The sequence below is a fragment of the Sarcophilus harrisii genome, chromosome 5, assembly GCF_902635505.1.
Source record: "Sarcophilus harrisii chromosome 5, mSarHar1.11, whole genome shotgun sequence".
Lineage (NCBI taxonomy): Eukaryota > Metazoa > Chordata > Mammalia > Dasyuromorphia > Dasyuridae > Sarcophilus > Sarcophilus harrisii.
In genome coordinates this window covers 287,469,687-287,480,141 of record NC_045430.1, presented here as the reverse complement: position 1 = coordinate 287,480,141, position 10,455 = coordinate 287,469,687, and the positions used below count along the sequence as shown (strand labels likewise).

At 63.6% G+C, this 10,455-nt stretch overlaps 2 protein-coding genes across 2 annotated transcripts in view; one reads left to right on the top strand and one right to left on the bottom strand.

The window, feature by feature from the left end:
• Positions 1 to 783: 783 nt before the first annotated feature.
• On the bottom strand, positions 784 to 4,433 carry LOC116419570 (nascent polypeptide-associated complex subunit alpha, muscle-specific form-like). Its single transcript, XM_031940294.1, has 5 exons — positions 3,865 to 4,433; positions 3,628 to 3,806; positions 2,563 to 2,733; positions 1,662 to 1,751; positions 784 to 995 (listed from the first exon to the last, which is right to left on the bottom strand). Exons 1-5 carry the CDS (start codon positions 4,431 to 4,433, stop codon positions 784 to 786), a joined length of 1,221 nt encoding a protein of 406 aa, XP_031796154.1.
• Positions 3,503 to 10,455, top strand: part of PPP1R9A (protein phosphatase 1 regulatory subunit 9A) — a 47,724-nt gene continuing 40,771 nt past the window's right edge. The window contains exons 1-2 of the mRNA XM_031940293.1: positions 3,503 to 3,938; positions 4,266 to 5,603. Of these exons, the coding sequence (XP_031796153.1) occupies positions 4,440 to 5,603 (1,164 nt within the window). The 5' untranslated portion in view covers positions 3,503 to 3,938; positions 4,266 to 4,439. The remainder of the gene's footprint in view (positions 3,939 to 4,265; positions 5,604 to 10,455) is intronic.

The following is a 10,455-nucleotide window of genomic DNA, read 5'->3' as shown; positions in this document are numbered from 1 at the left end:
CCTCCTCCACAGCTTCCCAGTGTTTACAGTGGCAAGTGTCAGGGCAAGGACTGTGTGGTCCCAGCAGCCCCCGGCGGGCTCCCACCGCTCCCTCTCTCTGCCATCAGCTCCGTCTCCCCTGCGCTCCCCTTCCTCCGTACTCCTCGCTTCCGCTTCCCTTGTGCCCCCTTGCTAACCGGCCCTCATCCTCTAGCTGGGGCAGCTGCTCCCCTGGAAGGCGCTGGGCCTAGGCGCCCCCCTCATGCCCCTGAAGTCCGGCCGTTAGCAGGCTCGGCAGACTCCTTGCTTCCCGCTGCCATCATCCTCCACAGCCCTTTTTCCCTGGAGCTCCATTTCTAATGGATTGTTGGTCCCGTGGTCCCTGACCCCCGGCTCACAGGATTTCTGAATTGGAAAAGATCCCAGAAGCCTTGGGGTCTTGCCTGGATGTGGCAAAGACTCACTGCTCCGGGAGGTCCAGAAGTAGCCCCCTCGCCTCTTCTCCAAGCTCTCCCGGGAGGGGAAGCCCACTGTCCTCCCCAGTGTCCCCAAAGGCTTGCAGGCAGAGACCGGGCAGCCCCACCTTGTGCCTTCTGTGGAGAAGGATCTTGGTAAGGTGCTGCTTAGCCTGGCAGTGTCTCAGGTCCCTCCTAAGCCAGAGCCAAAGTCCTGGATAAAGGCTGGACCTCCCCCACTGCAGCGGATTTCGGAGGGTCAAAGGAAGCTGCTCAGGGAGGCTGGGGCTCAGGCCGGGAGGCTGGGACCCGCTCTCTGAGCATCTTGGGCACCAGAGGTGTGTTGGGGCTAGTCTCGAAATGAGAAAGGTGCAGAGGAGAGGTGCCCTGCTGTGCCCATCGGCTTGCCCAGGGCACTGCCGGCAGAAGAGGGCCTCGAGCCCCCCGGAATAGGATGGACAGGCTCTGGCTCCTTTGCTGGTGGACAGAGAGACTGCTTTAGAGAAGGCGGCGGCAGCTCGCTACAATCCAGAGCAGCGCCTCTAGAAAAGTCACCCTCACCTGAGGGTGAGAAAGGCGCCCACAGGCCCTTCGCCCACTGTTACTAATCCTGACACATCTGGTTGCTAAGCAGAAAATTAGCCGCCTGTGATCTGTCAGCATCATGAGTGATTCAGAGGCCCACAAGCCACAATGGAGGAAGCCACAGAGCCTCTCACCCACGAGGCCTGGGGGTGGGGTGGGGGGTGGTGCTTTCTTGCCAGGGGCCTTAGAAGTCGGCCAACCATGGCCAGGCTCACCAAGTGGTCCGGTCCAGTGCCGGCCCTCAAGGGGGGGTATGTACACAGAACCGGGACCCCAGAACGTGACAGCCGCTGGCCAGTGGGCAGTCCAAGGCACGGCCAAAAGGCCTCACTCCTGTGCCATCTGCGTGGAGACCCTCCAAGTCTCATGCCAGGCTGCCCATGCTTCTGGCTCTCTTGACTACTCCGCCCCTGGGGTTTCCTTGTGGGGGTTCAAAGCATGAAGGTGAATCCCTTCTCCCATGGCAGATACCGCCCCTCTCCCCACCCCCAATCTCCAGTCTGGCCTTTGGTCACGGACTGGAGCCCTTTCCCTGTCCGGCTCCGTCCTGTGGTTCTCTCCGGGCCTGGAAGAAAGAGTGGGGCTGACATGGGGCAGCTGTGTCTCGCTTAACTCCGGCTAAGGGGCAAGTGGAGCCCTCACCTTCCTGATGCCCTTGGTTCTCTTCTGGAGGTGAAGGACAAGCAGCAAGTTTCTCCCCGTCCTTCTGGGGTGTCGTGGGCAGCCAGGGCCCTGGATCTCAGGAAAAAGGATTTAAGAAAAGTGGAATAAGCAAATGGCCTCAATTGGTGGAGCATTTTCAAAACTCCCCTAGGGGAAAAATGAGACAAAAAATGAGACCTGGGAGAGTTTTATTTCAAACTAAAGAGATACCAACATGCTTGCACCTCCTGCTGCGCCTGGAACTTGGAGGGCTCGTGGCCAGCACTGTGGGCTCATGGCTGCCACCGTGGGCTCATGGCCGGAAACATGGGGTTCGTGGCCGGCACCGTGGGCTCGTGGCTAGGACTGTGGAGCTCATGGCTGCCACCATGGGCTCGTGGCCGGAAACATGGGGCTCGTGGCCGGCACTGGGGGCTTGTGTCCAGGACCATGGGGCTCGTGGCCAGGACTGTGGGCTTGTGGCTAGGACAGTGGGGCTCGTGGCTAGGACTGTGGGCTCGTGGCTAGCACCGTGGGGCTCATGGCCGGCACTGTGGGCTCGTGGCTGGCACTGGCTCTCTGCCAGACATTAAGCTAATCCTGGGGAGCTTCTATCAACCACCAACATATGTTCTCAGAAATAGGGGCTGAGCAAAGAGGAGGCCGGGCCGGGGAGCAGGCACAGGATGGGGCCTTTGTTGATGTCCAGGCCAGGCTCAGCTCTAGATGAGGGAGAGCCCAGCCTGCCCATTCTAATGACGGAATCTGAATCTAAGTATATACAAAGTCCCCACTAAGTGGGGAGGAGGCAGGAGCAGGTGAGATGCCATGGAGCTAGAAACCAGCATGTGGGCAACAGTTGGACATGGCAAGAAGGGGATGAGAGGCGAGGGGGACTGACATAGGGGCCTGGAAGGATGCTGGGAAATATGGAGGCGGGGGCAGCGGGGGGAGGGGGAGGGGGGAATGTCCGAGGCCATGCTGGGGGACACGTTGGGTGAGGCAACCTGGGCCTGTGGGACGTCCGGGTGACTGTCTAGCACGGCTGGTAATGCGGGACTGGGGTTCAGGACTGGAATAGGGGAAGGAGGGGGGGGGGGAAGAGAGAGAAACAGAGACACAGAGAAAAAGCAGAGACAGAGAGAAGAGGGGAGAGACAGAGAAACAGAAAGGGAGAAAGAAGGGTAGGGAGGGAGAGGAAGAGAGACAGAGAGAGGAGGGAAGGGGGGAGGGAGAGACAGAAAGGACAGCGAGAGAAACCGGAGAGAAGGGGGAGGAAGGGAGGCAGGGAGAGGGTGGAGGGGACAAGCGACCTTAAGAGACTAGGAGAAGGGGCTGGACTCGGGAACAAGAGGGGCGGGAGAGGGGGCAGGCTACGGTTTGCCGCCCCTGCCCCAGGGATGACGCCCCGGGGCACAGAGAGGTCCCCGCACTTGGGTGCAAGCCGGCGAGATCCAGAACGAGCGGGAAGCAGCAGCGGGGCAGGGATGGGGGGGAAACCCGGGCAGCCCTCCTGGAAGTGGCGCCTGAGCCGAACTTTTTAACGTTACAATGTTTCTTTCCAATTCCGAATTCTCCCCCCCCTCCCCTCCCCCCGGGGCCCGTGACGTCGCGCCAAACAGAAGGGGTTTCTGCGTTTTTGTCAATGGGAAAGAGCTGCCTTTGTCTCCTCCCCCGCCCGCGGCCCGCGGACGCCCCGCTCCGCCCCGGGGCGCCCCCTCCCGGCCGGGGGCGGGGCCCGCTAGCCCGGCGGGATCCCCGCCCCCGGGGGCGGGGACAACGAGGGGAGGCCGTCCCGAAGTCGGCGGCCCCTCCCCCCCCGCCGCCGCCCGCCCTGGCTCCGCGCGCCCTCAGTTCCCGGTCCTGGCCCCGGGGCCTCTGCGGGCGGGTGCGCCGCGGGGGGCGGGATGGAGAGACGCCCCAGGCCCTTGGGTCCCAGTCCTTCTCGCGGAGGGAAGGCCCCCACGGCCCGCGGCCCGCCCGCTCGGGATGGCCCCGCCTCCTGCAGCGTGGCCCCGCCCGGGATCCACCCCCTCAACCCGCGCCTCTCCCCCACGTCGGAAGGCGCCGCGCGTGCGCGCGCGGGTGCGGGCCGGGGTCACGCGCGGCGTCTCTGTGCGCGCGCACGGGGGGCGGAGGCCGCTGCTGAGGAGGAGGAGGAGGAGAAGAGGGAGGAGGAGGGGGGGGGAGGAAGGCCGCTAACCTTCGGACCTGAGAGAGGACTGGGAGGACACAGAGAAGACTCGGGTCCTGCGAGGCCGCGGGGCGCGGGCGCAGGTGGGTGAGCGCGTGCGTGGGCGCGTGCTCGCGTGCGGGGGCACGGGGGAGGGCTCGGACCCATCGGGGGGCAGGGGCCGCATCCGGGGGGCAGGGGCCGCATCCGCGGGGCAGGGGCCGCCCGGGGTTCGCGACCCCAGGCTCCTTCCCCGTCCCGGTCCCTTGTCGGGGTGTCTGCTGCGCAGGGAGGGTTGCGCCTCCCCCCATGTGTGCGCGTGTGCATGTGCGCGCGTGCGGGGGGGGGGGCGCGGGGCTCGCTTTGTGGGGGCGGCGGCCCCGCGCCCCCTCGCCGGGCCGGGACCCCAGCCCCCCGTTTGTCTGTTGCAGATGAGCCTCGTGGGCGGCTCCGCCAGCTCCGCAGCCGCCGCCGCAGCCTCCTCGGCCGCCTCTGTGCCTTTGCCCAGCCGCTTCCTGACGCTCGCGGGCCCCTGAGCGCGGGGGCCCGGACTCCAGCCCCCCGTGCCGGGCCATGCCCGCGGGCTCTGCAGCCCCCATGTCATCATGATGAAAACGGAGCCCACGGGGGAGCGGAGCACCCTGCGGAGCGCCTCCCCACACCGGAATGCCTACCGCACGGAATTCCAGGCGCTCAAGAGCGCCTTTGACAAGCCCAAGGCCGAGGGGGACCCCAAGGCCAAAGAGGGCGAGGGCTCCCAGCAGAGCAGGGGCCGCAAATATGGCTCCAACGTCAACAGGATCAAGAACCTCTTCATGCAGATGGGCATGGAGCCCAGCGAGAGCGGGGCCGCCCCCCCCAAAGCCCGGCCCAAGGGGGGGCCCCCCTCCCCGCCCCGGCTGCTGGAGAAGGCGGACGGCTGCGTGCTGAAGCTGGAGTCGTCCGTGTCGGAGCGCATCAGCAGGTTCGACACGCTGCACGATGGCCCGTCCTATTCCAAGTTCTCCGAGACCCGGCGCATGTTCGAGAGGAACAGCCGGCGCTCCCCTCAGTCCGAGCGGCCGGGGGCCGAGGCGCCCGACGACTGGCCCGCCGCCAAGTCCAACCGGGGCAGCACGGACTCCCTGGACAGCCTCAGCTCCCGGCCCGAGGCTGTCTCCCCCACCGTCAGCCAGCTCAGCGCGGTGTTTGAGAACTCGGACACGCTCAGCGAGAACCAAGAAGAGGACTCGGGGCCGGGAGCGGAGGTGCCCAGCCCCCTCAAGGAGCCCGACTCTTGGGGTCCTCCAGACCCCCGGGGGCCCGAGGCTGCAGGCGAGGCACCGGACGGCCCGGGCCGGGGAGCCGAGGAAGCGGCCACTCTCCACCAAGAGAGGGGCCCCGGAAAGTCGGCCGGGCCCGACGATGTGGCCAAAGCGGCATCCGAGGAGCTGCCTGCTCTCCAGCCCCCCTCTGCTGAGCCCGAGGCCCCAAAAGCCCTCGGGGACCGCCTGGTAGGGGATGTCCCTGGCAAAGAGGGGGTCCCTGAAGAAGGGAATGCGGCCCAGAGCTCCCACGTCTACATGCACACGGACTACAATGTCTACCGGGTGCGCTCCAGGTATAACTCAGACTGGGGGGAGGCGGGCACGGAGCCCGAGGACCAGGAGGACAGCGACGAGAACCTGGACTATCAGCCCAGCAGGGACTACCTGGAGATCAGCGGCCTGCCTGAGGAGGACGACGTCCCGGCCAACCGCAAGATCAAGTTCAGCCGGGCACCCATCAAGGTGAGTGGCCGGCCAGGCCTGGGGGCTGGGGGCTGATGGTGGCTCCTGGGACTGGGGGCCAGCTCCCGGAGCTGATGGTGGCTCCCGGGGTTGATGGCTGATGGCAGCTCCTGGGGTGATGGCCGGCTCTTGGGGCCTATAGGTGATGGCGGCTCCCAGGGCTGATGGCTGATGGCCAGCTCCTGGGACTGGGGGCCGGCTCCCGGAGCTGATGGTGGCTCCTGGGGTTGATGGCTGATGGTAGCTCCTGGGGTGATGGCCAGCTCCCAGGGGTAGTGGCCGGCTCTTGGGGCCTATAGGTGATGGCGGCTCCCGGGGCTGATGGTGGCTCCCGGGGTTGGTGGCTGATGGCCGGCTCCTGGGACTGGGGGCCGGCTCCCGGAGCTGATGGTGGCTCCCGGGGTTGGTGGCTGATGGCCGGCTTCTGGGGCTGATGGCAGCTCCTGGGGTGATGGTCGGCTCCCGGGGGTATTGGCCGGCTCTCGGGGCTGATAGCTGATGGCGGCTCCCAGGTTTGGGGGCGGGTCCTGGGGCTGATGGTGGCTCCCAGCGCCTGGCCCCGGGGACCTTAAGTCTCCTGGTAGTGTCAGTGACCCTGGCAGCCTGCTGGAAGATTTCTCAGTTTGGCCGGGCCTTCTCTCCTGGAGCGGAATCAGACTCCTCTGCCTTCCCATGCTTCTGCTGAAGGCCTGGGGCTGGGGCGGCAAAGGCTCTTGGAGATCTCTCTTGGAGGTGTGACCTGGAGCCCTAAACTTAGGCTGTTCACAGTTTTCAACTACAGACGATAGGACAAGTCCTCAGGGAGAAAGCTCCCAGCCTTCCCTGGCAACTGGGTGTCGGGTCCCCTGCCCTCAGGAAACTTCCCATGGGGAAGACGGCTTCCAAAAGGAAAGTTCTCCAGTGGGGGATCTAGAGATGGGTGAGAAGTCCCAGAATAGGGATCAGGACAGCTCCAGGGGCATGAGGGGCCAAGAGAGAAAGGTGGGTCTCCTTCATACCAGGGCCCCCTTCATACCAGGGTTCTCCTTCACACTAGGGCCCCCTTCACACCAGGGCCCCCTTCACACCAGAGCCCCCTTCACACTAGGGTTCTCCTTCACACTAGGGCCTCCTTCACACCAGGGCCCCCTTCATACCAGGGCCTTCTTTCACACTAAGGTTTTCCTTCACACCAGGGCCCCCTTCACACCAGGGCCCCCTTCATACCAGGGTTCTCCTTCACACCAGGGCCCCCTTCACACCAGAGCCCCCTTCACACTAGGGTTCTCCTTCACACCTTGCCTCCATCCCACCAGGGGCCCCCTCCACACCTGGGCCCCCGTTAACGCAGCCAGGATGGATGGGGTCAGACCTCGTGTTTGCTTTTGGAAGTTTCTGGGGCTCGGTTGCTTTGAGGTGGATGGTCCTGGAGCCCCTTTCTTTGAGTTTAAAGGTTTTTGTGAACCATTCAAAGTTTTGAATTTGGCTTTTCTCTGCCTCCTCTCACCTTTTCCTGGCTCTCAGAAAGGAAGGAAGAAGGAAGGGAGGAAGGAGAGAGGTTCTGAAGGAACCTGGAACGCAGGAGCTCTGTATTTTTTTATTCCTCCTGGAACAACCGTGGGTGGAATTCCTGTGCAGGAGGCCCCGACTCGGTGGGGGTGATGGCGATGGGAGGGGAGAGGCCTGGCCCTGGTTGACCCCGTGCCCACCCTTAGCTGGCTTCTCTCAGCTTCCGGTGCCGAAGCTTCCCCAAGACACGCCATGGGAGCCGCCCCCAAACACCCCCCACCCATCTCTGGTGACCGGTGCGTCAGCCGGGGGTGTGCTCCCCAGTGTCTCAGTTTGGAAGCTGGGGCCCCCAGTTGCCTCGGTGCCGCAGCCCCTCCAGGTGCGGCCCCCTTTTGTGGGGAGGGTTTCCAGGGGAGGCTGGGCGGGGGATCTGCCCGCGGCCCTCCGGCTGGGGAGAGCTGCCAGGAGTTCCTGAGTAAATGAGGAGGCGCGCAGGCTCCTCCGTGCTGGGGTCAGCCCTCAGAAGGTGCCGCTCTTCGTGAGCCTGTTTGGAGTCTTCTCAGTAGACGGGCTGGCGTGGCTTGCCATTGCCTTCCGCAGTTCATTTCACAGGGGAGGAGACTGAGGCAGGCAGGCGCACTTGCTCTGGGTCACACGGCTAGTCTGAATCTGGATTTGAATTTGGCTCTTCGGGCCCAGCTTGTGCCCAGCTCCGTGTCCAGGATGGGCAGAAGGACCCGGCCCAGGGACCTCTGGCTGAAAGTTCCTGGGACTCTCTGGACATGCCCTCCACCCTGCGCACCCAGAGGAGCCGATCTGGTCTTCGCCGTAACTTAGAGGGGGAAGTACCCTGGGCAGGGGATGATCCGGGAGCCAGTGGGGTTCAGTGCCCCCCTTTCTCTCCCGGGAATGAGGATTTTTGCCACCGGGGATCCCCGGGGCGGCCACGTGGCTGCCTTCCCCCTTCGGTGCGCCCTCTTCTCTACGACGCCCTCCTCGGGCGCCCCAGGCCTGGGCCCAGCTCCTCCCCAGAGTGCTCTGGGCCCCGCAGTCTGACCACAGGCCGGCCAAGGCTGCTCTAGCCCAGTGGAGGTGGCTGCGCAGGCAGGAGGGGCAGGCGTGTGACCCTGGGGGTCCCGGCCGTGCCGCCCTTGTCCCTGCTGCCTAGCCTGAGGTCGTGCTGGTTTGGGGGTCCGGGCTCCCTGTCATCTGTTTGTATTGGTGACTCAGCTCAGCCTTAGAGGGGAAACACAAGCAGAAATCTCTCGGGGAAAAGCCCGTGTGGGCACCGTGGGGGCAAGGGGGTGGCCCGGGGTATAACACCCAGCATGGGAAGCGGTTCTCAGAGGCGGGCCCGCCCTGGGGCTTTCCTTACAAGGGAAGCAAGCAAGGTGCCTCCCAGGAGTTGGGCTCTGGCCCTCCCAGCGGAGCGCAGGCAACCAGACCCCTCCGAGAGGGACGGGTGGAGGCTGAGCCGGCCTCGCCTGGCCCTGGAATGCGGGCCTCTCTTGGAGGCTCCTCCCAGAACCTCCCTTTCAGGAGGGCTCCCGGCATTGCCTCCAGCAGCCCGGCCTGGGGGTCCCTGCACCCTGTTGTGCTGCTGACTCCCCTGGTCTTCCTGGTAGGGAAACTGCAGGGTCTGCCTTCTCCTGCCCCGACTCGTTTGGCAGATGAGGAAACTGAGGCAGCCGGGGCAACGGGACTTGGGAAGGGCCACACAGCCAGGAAGTGTCATGAGGCCGGATTTAAACTCAGGGAGAACTTTCTGCCTCAATCTGTGGTGCCCCTCCCCCCACCCTTGCAACAATGTTTCTCTGCATAGTTACAATGTTACCCAAGAGCCCCGGAGAAGCTCCCTGCATCCCCTTCCCTTCCACAGTCCCTGGCTTTCCTGCTCCGGCGGCTGTGCTGGGGCCCCCTGGCTGGTCTGGCCAGCGCGCTCCTTCCGGGGTTTGGTGGGTGGTCCTGTACGTGCTCACAGCCCCCGGCACATTCATCTGTCTGCAGTCACTCCGTCTGTACACACATACACACAGACACGGACACAGACACTCAGACACACACAGACACTCACACTCACACACAGACACTCACACTCACACACACACTCACATACAGATACACACACACACAGACACATAGACACACACACACACACAGAGATACACACACAGACACACACACTCACACACACACACACACTCACTCCCACACACACAGACACACACAGACAGATACACACACACACTCACATACAGACACACACTCATATATAGACACACACACACACACTCATTCACACTGGTTGTCTCCCTCTTCTTCCCCTCCAGGTGAAAATGCTCTGGCTCAGTCAGATGACCCAGATCCCCTCCCAGGGCCCCTTTCTCCGTTCTGGGACCCCTCCCGCCTCCGCACCCCAGAAGTCGGCTGCCCTTTCAGCCATGTCTGCGCCTCGTTCTGCAGCAGGGACAGGTCCCCTTCCTGGCCTGGGGCTTGGGAACCTCCCGCAGAGCTTTCCGCTTGTACCCGGGGGAATCCCCAAGCTAGGGCGCTCGGATTGAGAAGTTTGGGGAGGTTGAGTCACGTCGGGGAAGAGGGTAGAGGTCCTGAGCAGGCCCCTCCGTGGAGTGGAGCGGGCTTCTCTCTGTCTCTTGTCTTTGTCACTCTCTTCCGCCCTCTTCAGGGACCCCCATGGGGACCCAATGTCCTGCAGGGAGGGCCTGGCTCAGAGAATGCTGAGAGACATTCCCAGACAGGTCTGGAACCTCTCAGCTTGCTCTTTTTTGCAGTTTCTTTTGAACTTGGACAGGGCAGAGTGTGCGGTGAGCCCAGGAAAGAGGGCTTGTCCAGCTTTTGTCTCTGGGTGCAGTCCCCGGTGCCGAGGGGGTCTTTTGGGTGCTTGCTGGGCCTCTCACCGTGCTTGGAGCTGGGGGGGGGGCACACTGAGATCGCTTCACGCTGAAGGGGAGGCCCCAGGGTGGGGTGGCCAGCCTCAGTGCCCTAAGGTCCCTCCACTGGCGATTCTAGCCCTCTCATTCACTTCTGTTCTGGGTCTCAACACCTGCCTTTGGTTCTAGTGCCTTTCAGCAGGCTTCCACTTCTTCCAGTGACAGAGCAACAGTGTCGGTGTGACAATGTGACAGCATCAGTGCAACAGTGTCAGTGTGACAGTGCAACAGTATCAGTGTGAGAGTGTCAGTGTGACAGTGTCAGTGTGACCGTCAGTGCAACAGTGTCAGTGTGACAGTGTCAGTGCAGGTGTCAGTATGACAGTATCAGTGTGACAGTGCAACAGCATCAATGCAATAGTGTCAATGTGACAGTGACAATGAGACAGTGTCAGCGTGACAGCGTCAGTGCGACA

Coding starts and splice junctions, on each gene's coding strand:
- LOC116419570 (XM_031940294.1), bottom strand. CDS start 4,433: ATGGGGGCTGCAGAGCCCGCGGGCATGGCCCGGCACGGGGGGCTGGAG. Junction 3,807..3,864: donor GTCCTCTCTCAGGTCCGAAG/GTTAGCGGCCTT, acceptor CCTCCTCCTCAG/CAGCGGCCTCCGCCCCCCGT. Junction 1,752..2,562: donor GCATCCTTCCAGGCCCCTAT/GTCAGTCCCCCT, acceptor CCTGAGATCCAG/GGCCCTGGCTGCCCACGACA.